The following is a 23178-nucleotide window of genomic DNA, read 5'->3' as shown; positions in this document are numbered from 1 at the left end:
CTTTAAAATATATATATATTTGCTCCAATTCCAAGATTCATGCTTTCTATTTCATTTTCAGGCCTCTTTATTGCCCTTTTTTCTAAATGATGCCCTGCCCCCACCTATTTTTCCTGTCATGACATAACCGGGTAGTCACAGGAGGCAAAGAACAGAGCTCTCACCACCATAGCCGTGGTATAAGTGGGGCTGAAGACTGGCTCGAATGATGTGCCCCTTTTCACTCATGTGACTGCTGGTTATGTCAACTGTGCCCAGGTCCAGGATGGCCTTCTCTGTGCCAGGCATTTTGCTGAGCCCACTGTAAACACTGCCTCCACACCTCCACACCCGATGAGTCAAGATTATTATTATCCCTGTTTAACAGATAAGAAAACTGAGGCTTGGGCCAGCTCAGTAACTAGTCCTACAGCAGTCATCATCAGAGCTGGGATTTGAACTTGACTACAAACTCATGCTCATTTCCCTACACCACAGTCCCTGCTTCAAGGAGTCCCCACCTATAGGAATGGACTAGCACAGAAATAAGCATTTCAATAATACAGTGACATCAGTGCCATCACACAGTACACAGGAGAGGCTCGGGAACCACCAGAAAGGAAGCCCTTCTTGGGGTGGCCAAGAAGGCTTCCCAGGCGATGTGACATCCTGCCCTGCAGCCACACAGTGGATAGGCTGTCATCAGAAGGGCACAGGTGCACAGCGGATGAGGCTGGAGAGGAGGTGAGCACCAGGTCAAGGAGGGTCCTGAACATTTTCACTCACTCTTTTATCTGTTCATTTGTTCATTCAACAAATGTCTACAGAGTTTCTTCTAAGTACCAGGTCTATTGCAGACACTAAGAAAACAAAAGAAAAGAAACAGAACAAAAACTTCTGGCTATGCAGAACTTAATCTAACAGGAAAGAGACAGTAAACAAATAAGTAAGTAACAGAGATGGCATTAAGTGTTGCAGGGAAGTATAGAGCAGAGAAAGGGACAGGGAATGCCTGGGGACAGAGGGCTGTGATGTGGGAACACCTCAAAAGACATTTGAGTAAACAGCCGAAGGAGGAAGGGAACTGGTTGTGAGAGTGATAGAATATTCCAGGCAGAGGACGCTGAGCTAAGAGCTGGGACTTGCTTTTGGGTCCCCTGCAGGGCAGCACATGGTGCTAGGGGGTAGCATGAGGGAAGGAGGGAGGGAGGGAGACAGGCAGGGAGGGAGACAGGCCAGTGCAGTGAGGCAGCTCAGGTGTGCACCTGCCAGAAGCCACAAGCTTGGGGATGGTGCAAGAGGTAGCGGTGAACTAATGAGCCAAAATGATTCCACAGGTGGGGTGCCCACGTGTCTGTGGCAGGAGCTCGGAGCTATTCTCATCCCCACGAAGGACTATGAAAAGGAGAATTTAGGACACAGCAGGCAGGGCCTTGCAGTCCCCATCAAAGCAGATGGAGAAGTCCACCTACCTCAACTGTGCCCAGGGCCAGCCCTGTAGAAGCTATCACTGACCTGTCATCCAGGCCACAGGACACCCCACACACACACTCCAGAGCCCTGACAGCCGGCAAGGGGGCACAAGGGACAGTGATGAACTCCCCAAGCCCCTCTGGGACCTCAGCTATACAGATAAATTTTACCTGGCAAGTTACTTAACATTTCTGGTTCTCCATTTCTTATTTGTAAAATGGGGATACTGATAGCACCCATCCTTAAGAAAGACTAAATGAGTTAATATGTGTAAAGTGTTCATAACACCATTTGTTCGTAGCAGGAGTTCAATAACCGTTAGTGTCTATCTTTATGAGTGTGGCTGCTATTGCAGCTGTCAACATCATCATCATCACCATCGACAGCAGTCCCTAGCTACATCCTTAGTCTACCCAGACATTTCTAGTACCATGCGGGAGGACAAAAAGGAAAAGAAAAAGTGCTCCCCACACCTCCCCCTAGATTGCAGTCCCCCTTCACTGCCCTCTTCTTTCCCTCCAATCTGCATACCCTCCTTTTCTCTGGGTTAATTTTGTTTTAATCTTTTCTTTGGATTCATCCTGGTGCCGATGTAACACATCCATAAGTACATTAACAGCTCATTAACTGCCACAAACTAATACATTTTATCTCATGTCAGGCCACATCTAATCAATGGCCATAATAAATGCAACTCCATTCTAATAAGCTAATGCACTTTCAGAAGGTCTTTCATCCAAGGCTTTGCTGGCATCCTGGGCACCCAGAGAAAAAGGTGGTATCTTGTCAGGTTGAAGTATCTTGGCATGTAAGAGCCATAAAAGCCCTAATGGGATATCCGTCTGTAGACATGCCTTATCCCTCAGCTTGAAGATGAAGTGAGGCCCAGAGAGGGGAAGTGAATTTCCCAAGGTCACAAAGCAGGTTGGTTGCCAACCTCAAATGAGGAGTTTCCAAGCTACCATGTATTAAGCCCTTAACACCACGAGGCATTTAATCCTTATAATGACCCTAAGAGCAGGTACCATCTATACCTTCATTTTGCAGATGAGGGCACCATGGTTTGGTGAGGTTAAAGGACTTGTCCATGTCTCTAGGATGGGGCCGAGGAGACTGATCTTCACCACCATGTGGTTTTCTAAAAGTTTCTCCGTCAAGGAGAGGAGAGGAGGGACAGGAGGAAGGTTTACTTTAGTCCAACACAAAGTGAGATCTAGGAACATGGACCCTGAGGGCCACAGAAATGAAGCTTCAGGAAACAGACTCTTGCGTTTATTTGAGATGCACATCGGGTTTCCCCAGCTGCCTCTAGGGGCTCTTTCTGGGTCAGCCTGGCAGAGGTGGGTTCCAGATGGCAAAGGGCTTAGCTGTCTTTGTACCAGCAATTTGCCACCACATATTCATTAAGAGAGACACACAGTCAACACCCCCTTTTTGTTAAATTGCAGTGGCTCTGTGTTGCTGGTGAAAATGTCCCATCCATTAATTGAGTGCTTTCAGAGTTGGCCAGGATGGGAAGGCCTCCCCCAACTGGTATGGGAACCAGCGCCTTCATGTTTATACCAATTCCCCACCCACACCTTGCAGAAGGAATTAAACAAAAGTCAAAACCTACTTTGGCCGGGTTCCTGACACAGTAGGGGTTTGCTCTCTGAAGCTCTGGGACGTCCTGAGTCATCCTGACCATGGTCCCGTCTTCCAGTTCACCTGTATCCCAGTCACTCATGGGAGGGTCCCTGTAAGGCCACCAACATCCAGGCCCACAGGACAGACCCAAATCCATTCCCAGTCACTGTGTATGTAAAACGTCAGCTTTGTCCAAGCGCGCCTTTACTCACACGGCAGACAGGTCTAATGGGCCAGAAGGGATTTGTTAGGCTCTCTAGATCCATCATAATCTGTGTTTAAAGGCCCCCAAATGCCCATTTAGACAATCCACATTTTCTAACAGCCAGTAAATACTCTGGGACCGGGTCAGCATTTTTAAAGGTCCTTAAATAGCTCATTTGCATAATCCATATTTTCAGAGCCCCTAAGCATTCATCCTCCCTATGTAATCTCAATCTTTATTATGTGTGAGGAAGAAAAGACTCCAAAGGAATGTAGCCGCCCTTCATGCCCCTTCTGGGAAAATTGATTGTTTTAAAAATGACCACATTTTCAAAAGCAGGCACAGAACCATCCACAAAAGGAGAGTATCTAAAGGAAAACTGTTAACCTGTGCAGGCCTGTGAACGGTCTTTCCTTAAAGCCAGTCAAATCCTCTGTGGGCTCCCCAAGGACACTAATTACACAACGGGCCCTGCAAACACTTCCAGGAAGGTTGGTGCCTCCCCTCTCCCAGGGGTTCCCTCCCAGAAGCCAGGAGCTGCAGGCAGGTTCCCCCAACAGCTTTTCAGCAGCACCTTCCTAGGCTTCATCTCAGCTCAAATTCTTCCCTGGGGGAAAGGAAAGTCAATTTGTTAACAAAATGTAGGTTCCAGGATTGAGGCTCACTCAGCACAGATCTGGGGCAAAGCCTTTGCCTCCTAACAGTGTGGATCTCCTTGTAGTCATGAGTAAAGACTCAGAAGACCATGAGAAAAAGCCCTTTTGGAACCACGGGGACCCCAAACCTCAGCGTCACGCAACATACTCATGTAACAAACCTGCACAGTACCCCCTGAATCCAAAATTAATAATTAAAAAGATGAATCCAAGGCAAGAAGGACCCACACTGCTGCCCCTCCACTGTCTCAGAGAGGAAAATTATGTCTTCATCAGAAGGTTATCCAAATTCTACACCATCTTCAGCCACAGGCAAAACGCAGATCGTCCTTGCCAACGCGAAGCTGAGCCTAAGAAGCAGACGTGTGAGCTCAGGGGCTGATGATTCTGTTCCCGCAGATTTACGGAAGAGTCAAAACGCACCTACACCAGGGAAGTCAGGGCCTGGGTTGGGAGGAGGCGCTTGGGGGCGCCTCTGATCGCGTGATCTGGGTGCCCTGCACCTGGCCGTGTTCACTCGGGAAATGCTGTGAGCTGGACTTTTTTTTTAAGTAACCCAAATTCTTTTAGTTCCAGTTTCAACTTCCTTAGCATCGCTCTGAAATCCTCTTATGCTGCACTTTTATTTTTACCCTTCTGAGCACATCCGGGATGCCCAACTCTCTGGAAAGAGGGATTAATTTTTTTTTTTTGGTCCAGATTTTTGAGATTATTTAGGAAAGGTTTATGGGAAGGAGAATATTTATAGCAACAAGGACATGTCTAAATGCACTGGAGGCCTCTTTGCCCGGAACTCCCACATCTGCTAGAAACCATCACCCCCCCACACACACCCCGCCTCTGGGAAGGACCCTGAAGAGAGTTGGGGGAAGAGAGAAGAGAGGGGGGCACCGGCAGAGAAACCTGGCCAGGTCTGGTCAAGGGGATGTGTGTCTGAATCCAGGTGCTCTGGGCGTCTGTGGCCTCAGGCAGGCAGCGGGGCTGGCTGTGGTCGGGACCCAGAGCCCCCACTGGCTGAGCTCAGAACTAGAAGGAACGAGGGAGCAGAGAAAGCTGGGGGCGGGCTCCTGGGAAGAGAGGCAGGGAGGGAGATGAAGGTGAGAAGTGGGAGGGGAAAGAGGGAAACGGACTCGGGCTGGGGGTGGACTCAGTGTATCTAGAGCAGTCCACGGAGGACGGTGACGCTCAGCGGAGAAGTGCTGTGCCCGAGGCGCCCCAAAGGTGGGCGGCGGTGCCAGCTCGGACACAGGATTCTCTCCAAGTCCCGACTCCAGCCAAGGGCGGGGCTACAGGGCGGGGTCCACGAGGGCGGACTGCAGGGCTGGGTTTGATCCGCAGACCCCACCCTGCTAAAGACCTGCACCCTGTCTGCGCTCCCTGCCCTCTTCCACCGCGCGCCCACCCCCGCCCCGAGCTCGCCCGTCCTTCACCCTGGGCGCTCCGCCCTGTTACCCCCTCGCATCCCACCGTGGGAGCGCACTCCCCTGGCCCAGCCTGACGGTGGGAGAGGGCGGCCAGCCGGACCAAAACCCCGGCTCCCAGGGTACACAGTCCTCCCCGCACCCTGAGGCTGCCATGCTCGGGGTTACGAGGGGGGCCTCTGCATCCTTCTGCCACGCGCTCTGGATGGGGAGGGTTGGGGCTCGTGGCTGTGGGTGACTAGGCGCACGGGGCTGAGAACCCTGGTGGAGTGTGCGCTGGGGCGCAGGGATTAGTGCCATGGGGCGCGTGGGGCGCCTGGGTGTAGCACAGCTGTGGGGGGCGGGGTCTGTCGCGGCACTGGCACCAAGCTCCATCCTGAGCCCGACGCTCTGAAGCGGGGAGCTCCTTCGCCCACGCTTCCCTCGCTTCCCTCCTACTCGGAACCCCCCCTCCACCCTGTCCGACAGCGCTGCCCTCCGGCTGGCTGCAGGGCGGGCCCTCGGCAAGGGGCGGTCCATGGCCCCGCCTCCTCGACACTGCTGTGGATGATGTCACCGCGGCCCCCGCCCCCGCCCCCGCCTCCGCAGTCAGCCTTGGGGAGCTTCCCGGCTTGCGCTGGCTCCCCAGCTCCTCCGTGCCCCGCTTGGAGCCGGCGCGTCCCACCACCTCTTCTCTCCCTGGCCAGCTGAGCCCAAAAGGCCTGTCCTCTTCTGTTTTTTTCCAGTTCCTTCCTCAGTTTCACCTCTTCGGAGACCCTCCACAACCAAGATCTTCAGCAAGCAACTCACCTTATCTTTAGATAGACAGGATAGAGATAGATTAGAGAGAGTAGAGATTAGATGGATAGATTAGATAGACCGACAGATGACAGAGATTTGCATACATATGAATAGATCATAGATAGATGGGTGATAGATTGATCATAGACGGAAGACAGATGGTTGGATAAAGACATAGCTATAGATAATAGAAAGGCACAGATGATAGATTCATATAGACGAGGGAGATAGATGGAGATGACATATAACACTGTAACACATATAGATCGGCCACAGAGAGGTAGGCAGTAGGTACACAGGAGTTAGCTGGACAGATATACATACAGATATAGGTATATGTCCTGAAGGGGCAATCCAGACCCCTGGCTGGCCAGGACAGTACCCAGGCTTTGGCAACCTCCTCGATAGTCTGCAGCTTAGCCTGAAAACTCAAGTGGCAGCTGCAGGCAGTTTGAGCACAGCTCCAGGGCTGCGGGTAGTTTGAGCACAGCGCCAGGGCTGCGGGTAGTTTGAGCACAGCGCCAGGGCTGGGGGCTCGCCTGCAAGTAATACCAGAGCTTTGTTCATTCTTTTAAGCAACCGCTGCCCATGGCTGGGTACCAGCACCCAGAGACGCTGGGCCTGCTTGAGAGATGCTGACATTCTGGTGGGCATCAGTGACATCCACACAGAGCCTCACCTGATCCATGTGGCAGGTGCCCCAGGAGAGGGCAGGGAGGGGTGCTGGGAAACATGGGAGGGGCTGGCATTTGACCTGGGTCTTGAGGATGGGCAGAGATCCCCAGGAGAAGAAAAGCCACATCAGTCAAAGGCACCAGCAGCCACCCATAGCAATAGAGGGCCTGGTCCCTCCTGGAGCAGGAAGCAGTTTGGTGGGGATGGATCCCAGGACCCTGAGATGATAGAGGGTGCTGGGGTGTAGCTCGTGCTCAGAGAGGAGGAAAGCTGGCTCAGGCCGGGCTGAGAGGGGTCCTGAGAGCCCGTCTATTTCTCCTGTTCTTATCTCCTCTGTTATACCTGTCCCCGGGCACCTGAAATGACAAAGGGTGCACCCCCCCCCATCCTCGGGACCAGGACTTCAAACCTATACACACGTGACAATCCCAGAGTCAGTCAGACCTCCTTCAGGAGTCGCTCTGGATGTCAAAGGGTTGTGCTGCTGTTGGATGTCCCTCCCTCTGTCTGACCTGAATCCACCTACCCACCCAGGGATAGCCTCCCCCTCAGGGTGACTCAGCCCCAGGCTCCTAACTCCCTCCCTGCCACCAGCTAAGACTGTAACTGGTTACCATAGAGACCTTGAGGAGCCCGGTTCATACTTCTCCTTCCTGATGAGACCTGGATGTCTAAATTGCTCCTGAGATGAGCGCTGTGCACAGCTGCTCACCTGCAGAGGTATTTGACAGGCAGCATTCCGCCTTCCTCCCCTGCACAAACTCAGGAAGGGAGTGATGGGAAGAGAGGGAGGCAGGATGACAGATACCTCCACTGCTGGGCCTCCAGGCTAGCACTTCCCTCCATAAGATGGGGGCCCCCAGGGAGAGAGGGACAAAGGACATGAAGGCAAGAGCTGAAAACTACCAGAGAAGTTTGGTGTCCCTAGGAGAAACTACATCATACCAAGATTTTCCGTTCTTCTCGGCCATCTTCTAGGACGCACATGGGAAAGATGTATGCTTATTTGTGAAATGCTGTCTTTCTCAGCAAAGTTTTACACACACACACACACACACACAGAGAGAGAGAGAGAGAGAGAGAGAGACACCAAAAGGTTCTTCCTGAAGCATGGTCCATTAAGCTCCTGCCCCAAACCATCAACAGCTCCCACTGCCAAAAAAGAAGACCCAACCCTTAGCTTCCTTTCTACCTAGCAACCTTTCTTGCTGCCCTTAAGAACTCCGGCTCCACTCTGCACGCCACACCCTCGGCAGACCACTTCCCGCTTCCCAAAGGAAGTCTTTCCTGGCACTGCCCTCTTCTGGAGCTGACCCTCTGTGTGGGCTGCTTAGCTCCATGTCTACTTCCTCAAGCTCAGCCTCAATCCTCAGGCCCCCTTACCCTACTCCCGCCCCCCAGTTAAAATTTCACTCCTCCTTCCTGGCTGCACTTTTGGAGTCCTGTTAGAGAACAGTCTGCCATGCGCCACCGAGACTTAAGTGTGTCTGTCATCTCCATGGCCTGGGGCCCCTAAAAGGCCAACATGTTTCATTCACTTTCATGTCCCTTCACCCTTCATAGGGCCTAGCATGGGGCCAAAAGCCAATGTGAACTGCATGGCACTGATCCATCCTCCCTCTCCTCTCTCACTTGCTTTCTAAGATCTTCACCAAAGACGAGTGAGGAGACCATGGATGGGCAGACCCTTCACATTCACCCAGGGAAGCCTCCATCCCCGGTAAAGACATGGGGCTGCAAGAGTGGGGCAGCTGAACCCTTTGCCTCTGGACTTCGGGACCAGCCATTGTCACTGTTCTTCTTCCATCCCAGCTCTTCAGAGCTGTGACTGGCTGGAGGGAGGTGGGCTGCTGGGCTCCCTTCTCTGGGGATGGAGACAGGGGAGCCTGGCAACAGGCATGGGAGGCAGGACCCAGGAATGAGCTGCTAGAACGTGCAGGTGACATTCCCGCTGTACACAGGCCCAGGTCCAGGTTCCAGTTTCCACCCAGAGGTGGTGTGAACAGTGTGGCAGCTGGCTCTGGCCACAGAGGCTGAAGCTGCAGGGCCGAAACCCCGACAGGCCCCAGCTGTGCCTGCAGACATAGCCCTCAGAGGCAGAGGCTAACACGGTTAATTGGTTCCAACCTTCAGCTAACAGTAGGAGCATTGATCAGGCACCCGTGAGGCTCAGAAGCTGTGGCCTCTGAGGATGCTGTACTTCCGTGTTAGCTCAAACCCAGAAAAGAGAAATCTGATCAGAGGTGCTCACTTCCCAGCCAGGCCAGAGCACAGCAGAGAGGTGGCAGACTATAAATAGTGGAGGAACCGCCACCGAGAATCCACCAGAGAGTAGGGATATGGCCCTCTTCCTCAGGCAGGAATGGTATGCCTCTCCAAGGAACAGTGGGGCTCATCAGAGCAGAGGACAGGAGATGCTGGGCTCAACCCCACCCGAGGCCTAGTCCTCTTTCCCTGTCTGCAAAGGGCTTGCCTCTGCCCAGACTCCGTGGAGCATGGGGACTTACAGGGCAGGCATAGGAGAGAGGAGGGATATGGCCCTCTTCCCCAGGCAGGAATGGTATGCCTCTCCAAGGAACAGTGGGGCTCATCAGAGCAGAGGACAGGAGATGCTGGGCTCATCCCACCCGAGGTCTAGTCCTCTTTCCCTGTCTGCGAAGGGTTTGCCTCTGCCCAGACTCCGTGGAGCATGGGGACTTACAGGGCAGGCATAGGATGAGGGGATTTCAAATAAGGGTCTTGGGAGTTGAGTTCAGGCTCTCAGTGGTGCCAGGGCTTGGCCAGAGTTCATCTGATTTCAGTGCAGGAAGCTGACACCAGCTGTGCACCCAGACACAGAAACACAAGTCCACTCTCCTGTCACTTAGCCATTCCTCCAGGAATGTATCCATCCATCCATCCATCCAAATATCTAGTTATTCAAGCATTCATTTGACAAATAAGAATTGCGTCCCAGTGACCTGGCACGCCCTGTGCTAAGTTCCTTGTGACTTCACCTGTAAACGGTGCTGGTTCTACCTGTACTTCACAGGGTGCCTGTACGAATCCATCAAGGAAGGAAACACCAGTGTGTGTGTACTTGGGAAGTGTCACACATGTATCGGTGAGTTGTGGTTTTGAACACTCCAGCCCCTAAGAGCTTCCTTCCCCTGTCTGGTCCTCAAAATCTCAGCCAGGGAGCCCTTGATTGCCGTCCACGGGCTAAGGCTTCTCAGGCCAGCGTTGAGCTGCTCTGCCTTGTTCCTAAGGTTTAGAATATAATTTTTGAGATCCTTCCTGAAGTATGCTTCCTCCTGAACTTGTGTGCACTTGGGCAGTCAGGTGACCTCTCTGTGCAACAGTTTCCTCCACTATAAAATGGCGATGACATGAGTAACTATCTCTTAGGGCTGTTGTGAGGACCAGAGAGTCAGCATATGTGAAGTGCTTAGAGTGGCTGGCGCAGAGTAGGTGCTATCTATGGGCGAGCCTAGGAGCTGGAGATGATTCAATCTGCCCCAGGAAATGGGGATTCAGGCTCACTTTTTACAAAGGGACCTAGGTCTTATAAGATAAATGCTTCTGGCTCTAAGATACATCAAGACCTAGTCTCCTGAGATCTTAAATCATCTCCATACAGCAGCAGCTGCTCTTAGAAGGAGCCTTGGGCTCCTCTCACAGTCTCAGACCAGAAACTCTGTGTCCTAAGATACTGCAGCCTCTTACAGGAGGGCACTGCAGGTCTCACAGGGAGAGGAAGAGTTATACAGAACCCGTCTTCCCTCTTCCCACAATCATGTGGGTAAAAAGCTTGGACTCTTCCAGAACTCGGAGTAGAACAAGTGGTACAGCTAGAGTGATGGGCTGCTGAGAGTTTCTAGCTGCTGCTGGATTCCATTGAGTTCCACTGGATTAAGGATGTGCTTAGTCTATAAACCCATGGGCAGAGATGCTGTCTTGTTTAAGTAATGGTTCACATTCACAACACAAATATAAATGGATAGTTATTTCTTCCGAGCCCAGCACAATTCATTGGTAGCTTCTAGCCTTCTGTTCCTTTCAAGCAGAAAACGGACCCGGCTCAGAGAGTAGCGGCTGGATCTGCTCAGGACCCAGGAGCCCAAAGTCACACAGAATCCCGAAAGCTCCAGAGTCCACAGAGACTTTGCAGTGAAGCACATTAGAGATCATGACTGCAATATATTCTTGGTGCTTCTTTTCATCCATTCAGAGTCTCAAACGTTCCCTCTTCGCATTCCTGCTTCGTTCATCTGCGCTAAGACTGACAGCCTCCTGAGATCCTAATGTGGTAAGACACAATTCCTGCCCTCAAGGAACTTTAGGGTAAGCCTCTCTCCTTGACCTTAGCTTCTTCAAGTTGGCCTTTTTCCATATGAACCCCTTTCATCCTGCCTACCTTCCTCCCATCATCATTGCTGGCTGGTACCAGCTGCTCACTTCTGTGTCTCCAGCAGCATTTCTTTAGCCTCTGCCCCCAGCTGAGCACTGGACTGCACACTGCAGAACACAAAGGGGAAGAAACAAAGGCACTGGCCTGAAGGAGTTCATGGCCCACTGGGGAGCTTTTGCAGAAATGTAACCAAAACAGCCTCTGCCCTGGAGAGCTTTCAGTCCACAGACAGGTCGTCCTAGATAGAAAGGGGCCCTCTCTTAAAGAGGTCCAACCCTTCTCACTCATGTAACTATGGTACATAACAGACAGTAGGTGCCAGGAGCACAAACAGTTCAGAGAAAGATGCTGCAGAGCGGCGTCACCTTAGCATCTCTGGGAAAGGTGCATGGGCTGTAACCAAGCCCTGCTGCTCCACCCGGGTGATCATGGTCGTTTCTAGGAGAGCAATTTTGCATGTGGGCACAGGTACTTCTGCTCTGCCTGCAGTGACCCCAAACTCTCTTGCTGATCAAACATGTCCAAACAGTCCCTCTGGGTCCCAGGCAGAGGGCCCACTCCAAGTAGGAGACCGCACAATGACCTTATACCAACACCACAAGTGAGGTTTTAGACACACGCATGGCACAAAGGCTGGGCGTCAGAATCCCAAACTCAGTCACCAGTGGCCGGATGAAGCGGGGAGCGGGAGCAGGGGAGAATGCACGTGCTTCCGCCGGTGCCACCTTTTTCCATCCTTCCGACCCACAGAAGGGTGACATTATTTCCCTCTCACAGATGCAAACGCTGAAGCTCAAAGCGGTTATTTTGCCCAAGGCCTTGCGATTAGTAAGTAGTAGAACCAAGACTCAAGGTTTTAATTTTGAAAGCTGGGGCTTTTCAGCTGTATCATGCAGACTACAAAAGTAGAGAGAGCATTTCCACTTTTGTATTTGTTGTGAATATTTCTTTAATCAATATTAAGTTCCTCAGGCACCTGTGTAAGGTCCTCCATGTCCCAGGGCAGGAGGCCAGGGCTCTAACTCGAGGCCTTGATCCATACAGGAAAGGCGGCCCCTCCCTCCCTCCCCAGCCACAGCAGGGCTGGTGCTGCAGTGTCAGCCTTCCAAGGTATCCGCCGAGGCAATTTCAGCTCCAATTTGCTCAGACTCCAGACCAAAGGCTCAGTCTCAGCCTCTGATGTGCCAAACAAAACCAGAGACAGGAACTCGTCTCAATCACTGAGTCAGCTGGCGGAGAGAAAACGCGCAGGCGGAGAGCCAGGGAGGGCCCTCCCTCCGTGTCCCCGCTTCCTAGACTGCACTGTCCCCTGCGTTCCCTGCATTTTCTGCACCCGGGGCAGCTCCCAGAGCAGGTACTGGAACCCTCTGCAGATCCCAGACCCTGCTCTGCCCTGGAAGCAGTGAGGTACCACACAGGCCCCCGAAGTCATCTGAGGCTGGTGGCCTGGTGACTAGTTGACAAACACTGCAAGGGCTGCAGGGTGCTGGGATGGGCAGGTGAGTGCATGGGTATGCATCTCTCCTGTGGATGAGGCTGCCTTTTTTTTTTTTTTTTTTTAAAGAGACGAGATCTCTGTTACCAGGCTGGGGTACGGTTTCATGATCACAGCAAGAAATCCTCCTGAATTTCAGCTTCCTCAGCCTCCTGAGTGGCTGAAACTATAGGCAGTGCCACCACACCCGAACAATTATGTTTTTTATAGAGATGGGGTCTGGCTGCATTGCCCTGGCTGGTCTCAAACTCCTGGGCTCAAGTGATCCTCCTTCCTCAACTTCCCAAAGGGCTAGCATTACAGCTGTGAGCCACTGTGCCACCTGGGACTACTTTCTAAAGAGATATTTTCTATCTTAGAATCTATAGTGTCCACTTGAGGAGGGGGCTGGTGAGAGGTAGCATAAAGGTCTGGCCTGTCCCCCTTTATTTAGGGTTGAGGAACCGCACAGCAGGAGGCTGCTAACTCTGCCTTCAGCAGGGCTGGGGGCAGATCTTTCCACTGGCTCCGTGAAGAGGCCTCTTCCTGAGGATCATTTCTCCCCTGCCAGGGGCCCCCTGCAGTGCTGACTTTCCCATCCTGACCCTGTGTCTCTCTACGCCTGTCTTTATCACCAGGGTACAGTACTCTTCCTCAGCTAGGTGCACGGGTTGCCAACGACTCCCAAATAAAGAAGATTTGCAGATAGCAACCTTAAAACCCTAAGAGAAGAACAGGGTGGGGGATATCATGGCTGCAGATCAGCTCAGGAGTCTTTAGAAGTATTTGTTGGCATGCATCACAACAACATGCAGCCCTATACCAAAGACATGGTGCACATCCTGAAGTCTTCACGAAAGGTAATCAACAACCAATTCCCAATTTCCACCCTCTGCTCCATAGAGGTGGTTCAGGAATTCCCTCACCCTCAAGTTTAAATGAGATACTAATGAATTATTTTTGCCTTGTTGCAAATAACATACCTGTTGGGAGTAGTGTGTTGTGTGTGTGTGTCTGTGTGTATGTGTCTGTGTGTGTCTCTGTGTGTCTGTGTATGTCTGTGTCTGTGTGTCTGTGTGTGTGTGTCTGTGTGTCTCTGTGTGTGTGTCTGTGTATGTCTGTGTCTGTGTGTGTGTCTGTGTGTGTCTGTGTGTCTCTGTGTGTGTGTCTGTGTATGTCTGTGTCTGTGTGTCTGTGTGTGTCTCTGTGTGTGTGTCTGTGTATGTCTGTGTCTGTGTGTATGTCTGTGTCTGTGTGTCTCTGTGTGTGTGTGTCTCTGTGTCTGTGTCTGTGTGTGTGTCTGTGTGTGTGATTCTCTATCCAAGGATTTACTACCTTTCTCATTTCATGACTTTGGGTTGTTGACTCCCGTCCCTCCCCCACCTCTGCCCTGACCAGTTGGGTGACCTGGGACAAACTGCCCAACCTCCACATCTGTCTCCTGATTAGTGAAATGGGGCTATGACAGAACCCATGCTGTAGGGACGCTCTAAGATTTCAATAAAGTAATCCAGGTAAGCCACCTAACCAAGTGTCTGGCACATCGTAAGAATTCAGTCAGTGGTAGCCATTACATCTTACCAATAAACTCAAATATGGAAACCTACCAAGTGTCTGACTGTCCTCAGGGCTGGGCCTCTCCAGGAATTCATCTGTCCCATGTTGGCACTGTCACAATCCCACCCATGAGGCCAAATCACCCTGACTATTTTGAGGCAACCTCACTCCCACATTTGCACCATCTGTTGAAGGCATCTCCTCTATCGGCCCCCAGGGAGGCCCAAGAGGGCGGAGTCGCAGACAGGATGGGGAAGAGAATCTAGAACTGTTCACTCCTAAAGAGAGTGCAGACTAGCAAACGGCTGTAAAACCTCAGTGCTGGGGCCCTGGGAACTTCCAGAAGTGAACAATCCCTCCTCCTCCCAGAGTTACACGAACATCCCAGGTTGAGGCAGCACCTGTGACTGGCCCAGCCGCACACTCACCATCAGGTGGTCAAGACCTGCTCTCTCCCGTGGCTGCCTCCGGCCCTGTGGCTTCCAGCAACCAAAGTCCATGGGGTGGGAGGATGGTGCAGTCAGGTCTCTCCAGGAAGTGAGCAGTGACACAAGCTAGGTGTCCCCCACCAGCGGCTTTCTCCAAGGCCTTGGAGCTGACTGGAGCATGCCACACAGGGGTGAGCAGGACTTATTTCATCACAGGGTCAAATGCCTGTGACAGATTTCCAGACACTTCTGTTCCTGCCTCTTCTTCCAAACACACACTCGTCTGCAGGAACCCTGTACTCACCTCCGCCAGATTCATGTCTACTCGAATAAAAACTTCAATTCAGTGGTTACCTTTGATGTCCCTGTGCCTTTCAACACATTTTTACATAATCTGACTTTAGAGCCTTTTCTTTATAATACGCTTCCTTTCTAAGAGGAGACGACACCTTTGGTTAATGGAGTCTATTCAAAAAATGCCTACTGAATACCTGCTAGGGCCTGCTGAGAGCCAGACACTTGGGGTGCAGGGAGGGGTTGGCAATTGGATAGAGGAAGCCGGACACATCCTTTCCCTCCAAGAAGCTTAGAGTGGGGGCAGTGTCGGGGAGACAGAAATTCACACAACTAATACCAGGCTTGGTAAGTACATGGAAAGCAGTGAACACAAATTGCTTCAGGAACAAAAGCCTAATTCCTGTGTTTGCATGGGCCTCTGATTGCAGGTTTTCGAATTCATGAGTTAGGATTTATTAATATACATCATGGTGCATGAAATAAAGCTCTTGATCTAATAATACTAATACACGCCAGATAGAGCATGAGCTGGATGAGCAATTAGTGAAGCTCTGGGGTGTGACATTAGCCCTGCTTATGGAGGGAGGCACAGCGCTGCCTATGTTTGTGTACAGCTGCGCTCCCAGTATGGCAGCCCACCAGGCACACGTGGCTACTATAAGCACTTGAAATGTGGCCGGTCCAAACTGAAATTTGCTGTATTAAATACACAAGAGATATCAAAAGACCAGCTATCAAAGAATCAGTATAAGAGATGGGAACAGCTCATAAATACATTTTATACTGATTACATGTTACAGTAATATCTTACGCTGTCACGCATCAATTAACAACGGGGATGCTTTCTGAGAAATGTGTCGCTAGGCAATTTTGTCACTGTGTGAGCATCAGAGAGTGACTTACACACGCCTAGATGGTGTTGCCTACTACACACCTACCACACACCTAGATAATGGTCTAGCCTACTGCACACTTAGATGGAGTTACCTACTACACACCTACCACACACCTAGATAATGGTCTAGCCTACTGCACACTTAGATGGAGTTACCTACTACACACCTACCACACACCTAGATAATGGTCTAGCCTACTGCACACTTAGATGGAGCTGCCTACTACACACCTACCACACACCTAGATAATGGTCTAGCCTACTGCACACTTAGATGGAGTTACCTACTACACACCTACCACACACCTAGATAATGGTCTAGCCTACTGCACACTTAGATGGAGCTGCCTACTACACACCTACCACACACCTAGATAATGGTCTAGCCTACTGCACACTTAGATGGAGCTGCCTACTACACACCTACCACACACCTAGATAATGGTCTAGCCTACTGCACACTTAGATGGAGCTGCCTACTACACACCTACCACAAACCTAGATAATGGTCTAGCCTACTGCACACTTAGATGGAGTTACCTACTACACACCTACCACACACCTAGATAATGGTCTAGCCTACTGCACACTTAGATGGAGCTGCCTACTACACACCTACCACACACCTAGATAATGGTCTAGCCTACTGCACACTTAGATGGAGCTGCCTACTACACACCTACCACACACCTAGATAATGGTCTAGCCTACTGCACACTTAGATGGAGTTACCTACTACACACCTACCACACACCTAGATAATGGTCTAGCCTACTGCACACTTAGATGGAGCTGCCTACTACACACCTAGGCTATATGGCATAGCCTATTGCTCCTAGGCTACAAACCTGCACAGTACGTTACTGTACTGGATACAGTAAGCAGCAGTAACACAGTGGTAAGTATATGTGAATCTAAACATAACCAGTATAGAAAAGGTACAATACACATATGGTATTGGCCAGGTGCGGTGGCTCACGCCTGTAATCCCAGCACTTTGGGAAGCCAAGATGGGTTGATCATGAGTTAGGGAATTTCAGACAAGCCTGACCAACATGGTGAAACCCCGACTCTATTAAAAATACAAAAATTAGCCAGGTGTGGTGGCACGTACCTGTAATCCCAGCTACTCAGGAGGCTGAGGCAGAAGAATTGTTTGAATTTGGGAGGTGGAGGTTGCAGCAAGCCAAGATCATGCCACTGCACTCCAGCCTGGGTGACAGAGCAAGACTTTGTCTCAAAAAAATATGTATATATGGTATGATCTTCTTACAAGGACCATCCTCTTATATGCAGTCCACCATTGACTGAACTGCTATTGTGTGGCACGTGATTATGTATACCGGGTTAAATAAAATACGTTATAGAATTAAAATTAATTTCATCTACTTCTTTTTACTTTTTTTTTGTTTTTACTGTAGCTACTGGAAAATTAAAACCCCAAATGCGATTCACATTTAGGGTCCACCTTATCCTCCTATTGGCCAATGCAGATCTAGAGCGTTCATATTCATTTCATCATTTAATTCTCACCAGCAGGCCACAAAGCAGGCATTCACCCCATTTTGCAGGCAAGCTAATTGAGGCTCAGAGAGGTAGTAAATTACTCCAAGTCACACCATATTAGGCTTCAGCAACTGAATTGAGCTGAAGACTAGTTTGTGTCAGTGGCTCAAAGGCCTTGCAGCGAGATGAAGGCCAAGACAGCCGCGTCTACTGGCGGTGCGGCCGGGGCCAGTCATTCGCTCCCTTATTTGTAGCATGGTGGGTAAGAATGGAAGGAGAATATAGGTACTCAGTGTTCAACAAGCGAAGACGGTCATTGTATCACACATCCAAAAAATATCCCTGCACCTGGCGCCTCCTACCTACAAGGCCCACTGTTACACCCTTGGAGGCTGGGCTAGGAGCCCCCCTCCTCCCCCATTATCAATATCCCCCCCCCACACAAGAGTGGTGCATTTGTCACAATCGATGAATCTACAATGACACATCGTCATCATCCAGACTCCATAGGTTACACATTGAACATTCAGTGAATTTTGGCAAATGTATAATCACCTGTACCCACCACTACATTATCATACGGAGGAGTTTCACTGCCCTAAAAATCCTCTGTGCTCCGCCTGTTCATCCCTCCGTCCCCAGAGCCCCTGGCAAACACTGAGCCTTTTACTCTCTCCATAGTTTTGCCTTTTCAGAATGTCGTCTAGTTGGAATCACATACAAAGTAGCCTCTTAAGAGTGGCTTCCTTCACCTAGGAAAACGTTCCTCCCTGTCTTTTCATAGCTGGGTAGCTCATTTCTTTTTTTAGTGCTGAATGATGTCCCATTGTTTGCACAGATCACAGCTAATCCATTCACCTGCTGACAGACATCTTGCTTGTTTCCAAGTTTCTGTAATCATGAATAAAGCTGCTATACGCATTGGTATACAGGTTTTTTTGTGGACATAATTTTCAGCTCCTTTGGGTAAATGCCAAGGAACACGATGGCTGGATTGTATGATAAGAACATCCCTAGTTTTGTACAAAATCACCAATCGCTGTGCCATTTTGAGTTCCCAAAAGGAGAGGCACACTACTGTGATCAGCTCACTGCCGGCTTATTCTTGTTTGTAGGAGTTCCACCTTCCTGGCCAGACTCCAGCCATCCAGTCTCACAGGGGTTCCCACAGGTAGCATCTGGCACTTGGTGCATGGACCTTTGCTCCTTACTAACAATTACAGCTCATGGCAAGCACTTAACATGAGCTGGGAACTGGGCAGAGGTCTTTCCATGTCTTGTCCCACGGACCCTCACAGCAGCCCTATGGGCCAGGCACTGTTGACGGCACACATTTATAACCAGGAAAGATGGAGCACAGATGTGCTCAGTGGCTTCTCCAAGGTCACACAGCTGGCAGGGCACACTGCTGGCAGGTAGGATTTGAACTCTCTGCAGGCGGCCCCCTGGGTGGGGCTGCTGTCTGGTACCTGTCTCTCCCTTACTTAGCTGTGAGCTCCTTAAGGGCCAGGACAATACCTCATTCACCTGGAAGTCACCCCTACCCCGTGCCTGGTGCCTCACCTGTCAGGACACCAGTGATGCTGGCTGAGTCCTCAACGACCCTCCCAGTCCTGTGTTGTTGGCTGTGCTCCATCATGTGAGCTGTCCCCAAGAACCCCGCCTTGTCTCTATCATCCCTCCAAGGCCCCTTTACCCTCCCAGCCCCAATTTTCCTTCTGGGCCAGTGACCCCCAAATCCCACACCCAACTTGGCCTTGTGCAAAGACCTTCATTTCCCTTTGTCTCTGAATGCCATCATTAGTTGTCCCTTTAGGGGACACTTGCAGACCCCTCATACTGGTATGGACTGTGTTTACCCACATCTATATGTGAAATTTCCAACCCTCAATGTGATGGCATTGGGAGGTTCAGTCTTCGGGGTGATTAGGTTTAGATGAGGTAATGAGGTCATGAGGATGTGACCACCATGATGGGATTTGTGTCCTTATAGATAGAAGTGCATGAACCAAGGAAGGCCATGTAAGAACGCTACCAGGAGGAGGCTGTGCCTGCCCGTCCTCACCAAGAACCCAGCCATGCTGGCACCCTGGCCCCAAACATCAGCCTCCAGAACCAAGAGAAACCAGCGTCTGCTGTGTGAGCCACTGGTCTCTGGCATTCTACACAGCAGCCCAGTTGACTGCCATCTGCCATGACAGAAGGAGACCTCATTGTTCCTCCTTGCCAGTCTCCCCATTTCCTCACCTCAGTGCCATTTCTACCTGCCCTTTTGCCAGTTGCCCGAAACCCTGGACTCAATAACTCTTCTCTCTTATTCAAATTTTCACTTCTCAATTTCCCCTTCAAAATCTCTCTCGGGTTCCTTCCTTTCCATCCTGCTCCACGATCCTGGCTCATGCCATTTTCCATCCATAGCAAAAGAACTCTAACAGTCTATGTGGGTCCATAACTCCAATCTCCCTTCATCCAATCATCATACACACAAATCTGCAACAGCAATACCACCTAAACCATGTGGATTACTCCACAACTTGATATGGCTCCCTAGTGCTGCTTGGATAAAATGCACTCTAGTCTAGTATTCCCAGTCTACGGGGGTCTTGGCCCTAGCTGTGGCTGTCCCAGCTCACTCTCCACAGATCTTTGCTCTGGCTCAGTCCACCCCTTCTCTATTGGCTGCCCAAGCTGGGCTCAATTCCACCTCTGAGTGACTCCACATACAGTACCCTGGGCTGGAGTGCCCTCATCCCCCTTCCCTTTCCATCTGGGTGACAACAGGCCTTCAAGAATGGTCCCAAGGCCACAGGATCTGTGGGTCATTCTAAACTGGCCAGATGAAGAATGTACATGCCACCATTGTTTCTCTGCAGATGCCGTCAACCACAGGCCTCTCTTGATAGCTGGTGCCTCTTGCTCACCAGCAGGATGCCCTCCAGTGAGGAGGTGCCCAGCCATTCGGATTGTAAACCCTTGATCCTTGATTATTGCCAAAGTAAAAAGGAAACCCAGTGACAGCCCGCAGCAAAACAGCCTCCCTCTTGAGAAATCTAGCACGTGGCCAAGTGCCAAACCACCAGCAACAACCCCTGCAAGGGTCCCTTGAGGCCTCGGATCCCACAAGTGAGAGGGACATTCCCAGGGATGGCATGGGGGGAGGGATTCAGTTAATGCCTTATAGACAGGACCAGCTTCCCCTAGGACAGCATCCCCTCACGGACAGTAGCTCCTCACCTCTGCCAGCCAGCCACTCTCTTAACACTCCCCTAGACGTGGAGGGTGGGAACGGTATGAAGCAAAATGTTCCTAGACCAGCCAGTGAATTGCCCTCTCAGACTCCCTCATTGACCACCAATGTCACCACCATTCAATAAATGTGGTATTTGTTACAAGTTTAGTATGAAGTAGGTACTCTTGTGACCATTTTAAAGATTAGAAAACTGATGCTCTGGAAGTGGCACAGCTAGTAAAAGGCAGAGCCAGTAGATCACATAACTCCTGGCTCTCTCCTGGCTCACAGCAAGCCCGTTCCTTTTCAGAGGGGTGAACCATAGTGGTCTTGTTTGAGATGACCCTGCCCACTGGCTGCTACTGATTGAACCAGAGGAGGGCTCCTGATCCAAGCTGGGCCAATCAGAATTTGGTATTGGGAGAGAAAATGCTGAGAAAGAGATAGAGAAAGAGCAAGAGAGAAAGAGAGTGTGTATGCCCAAGAGCACGAGAGCATGAGGGATCCTTCAGACTTCCACCTCCTGATCCATGGTGACCTGATGGCCCAGCTACACCCTTGCCTTGGGTCTCCTGAGATCCTTCCTTGGGGCTTATGCCAGCTCAGTGGCTTCTCTTCATCTAGAAGGAGAGTAAGCAGTAAAATCTGAAGCAGGTCTGAGTAGGGCACTAGAGCTGCAAAGACAAGTATAGCCCGCAGGGGTTCCTAGCTGCAGGAAGTTGGAGCCCACAGCAGAAGGAACCGCTCCTGGAGACTGGCCATGAGAATAGAAGAGTCAGGCTGGAGAGCAAGGGACACTTAGCAGGCATCTGCCAGCGTCCCAGGGCTGTGCTGCACAGAAGAGGCTGTACTCTGAGCTGAGCCAGGGAAGGGATGGAGAGCAAATGGGTTTCATGCAGATTTCAAATGAGGCCCGACTGCAGAATTCTAGAAGAAGATATTTGCTAGAAAGCACAAGGTCACCACTTCCTCCAAACCTCTCCTAACTCCAGCTAAAATAAACGTTGCAGTGAAACCAGGACTTTATTCACATGGCCCTGCCCCTAACTTCATTCCTGTACTGGAGTGGAATGTACTGATGCAGAATCCACGTCTGATTTATTTTTGCAGCCCGAAGCACCAAGCCCAGTCCCCAGCCTATCCTCAGGAAGTCTGGAAGGGCGCCTGTTGAGTGAGTGCACATGGAGATCCCCCCCACCCCCTAGCAGGCAGCCTCTGCCTACCCACAGCTGCTTTCCAAGCAGGTGTGTGGGTCCCTATTCAGGGCTTCTGAGACGAGGCTCCCCAGTGGGGCAGGCAACAGGTGTGCCACGGAGGTCCCTTACTACTTCTGAATTCTAAGGTGCTACTGCCCTTCTGGGAGAATCTTGCCTCTGCTCATCTAGTTTTTCTTCTGCTTCTTTTACAAATTGGCACCAGACGCAGGGCTGAGAGCCAGATTAGCGAAGAAAGCTGTCAAAAAATATCTCCCCTCCAGAAAAAGCAAAGGAAAACAACATCTTGGTGGGTCTTTCCAGGGGAAGAAAAAGTGAAATAGTTTCTTTCTGCCTTCTATGTGTTGCCCGAAAATGGCAGTTTTGCAGAGAGAAAACATATTTTCCTGAGCAAAGCTGTTTGTGGTGTGAAAGATAGTGTGTGTGTGCTGAGCACAAAGGCACAAATTGGCCCCAGGCTCAGCTACGCATGCTATTTTCACAAGAGTTTAGATTAGGGAGGAAGGGGTTGGGGAGAAGAAAAACAAAATCTCTGTTTCGTGAACATGAAAAAATAATGTTGGCCTGGATCAAATTCAAATTTGGTGCCTGGCACAAGGCAGGCCTGTAATAGAGCTGTGCTGAATGAAGGGAGGGAAGTTGAGGGCAAGACTGTTTGCCCTTCCCAGGCTCACCAGAGAAAGTGCTCACTCCAACAGCAGGATGGCCTGGGAGCTGGGGCCAATGCAGACTGCAGCTAGGGGTCTGCTCCAGGGCATGGTCAGGCATCCCTCCAAGCCCTGCCTCCTGCCCTCTCAGAACCTACCTCACAAGGCTCCTGAGAAGACTAAAGGAGGTAATGCCCACAAAGGTGTTGGCACTGGCCCTCCCCTCGTGAGCACTGAGGAGCAGTGGTGGCTTTGCTGGTGGTGGAGATGGTGATAGTAATGATAACCACGAAGAAAAAAGATGACAACAATGATGATGGTAAGGATGATGATAGTAATAGTGATGGTAAGGATGATGACAGTAATGATGATAGTAAGGATGATGATGGTAATGGTGATAGTAAGAATTATGATGGTAATGATGGTAAGGATGATGATAGTAATGATGATGGTGAGGACGATGATGGTAATGGTGGTAAGGACGATGATGGTAATGATGGTGGTAAGGATGATGATGGTAAGGATGATGAAGATGATGATGGTAATGATGATAAGGATGATGGTGATGATGATGATGGTAATGGTGATAATGAGGATGGTGAAGCGGCTGATGAAGATTATAATGGTAATGATGGTGATGGTGATGATAATGAAGGGGTTGATGGTGATGGTGGTGAGGATGGTGGTAGTAAAATGGTGATGATGGTGATTATATTGAAGGGGTTG

General features: G+C 50.6%; 2 protein-coding genes across 2 annotated transcripts in view; both read right to left on the bottom strand.

Moving 5' to 3' along the window:
• The window catches only part of XKR6 (XK related 6), a 323424-nt gene that overhangs the window by 141795 nt on the left and 158451 nt on the right, over positions 1-23178 (bottom strand). The window lies entirely within an intron of this gene.
• The window catches only part of LOC144578914 (uncharacterized), a 59686-nt gene that overhangs the window by 24219 nt on the left and 12289 nt on the right, over positions 1-23178 (bottom strand). Inside the window, exon 1 of the mRNA XM_078347097.1 lies at positions 1-23178. This exon is cut by the window's left edge and continues 24219 nt beyond it; it is cut by the window's right edge and continues 12289 nt beyond it. Coding sequence (XP_078203223.1) covers positions 23162-23178 — 17 coding nt within the window. The 3' untranslated portion in view covers positions 1-23161.

This window comes from Callithrix jacchus, chromosome 13 (genome assembly GCF_049354715.1).
Source record: "Callithrix jacchus isolate 240 chromosome 13, calJac240_pri, whole genome shotgun sequence".
NCBI classification, from domain to species: domain Eukaryota; kingdom Metazoa; phylum Chordata; class Mammalia; order Primates; family Cebidae; genus Callithrix; species Callithrix jacchus.
This window is presented reverse-complemented; position numbering and strand designations above follow the sequence as displayed.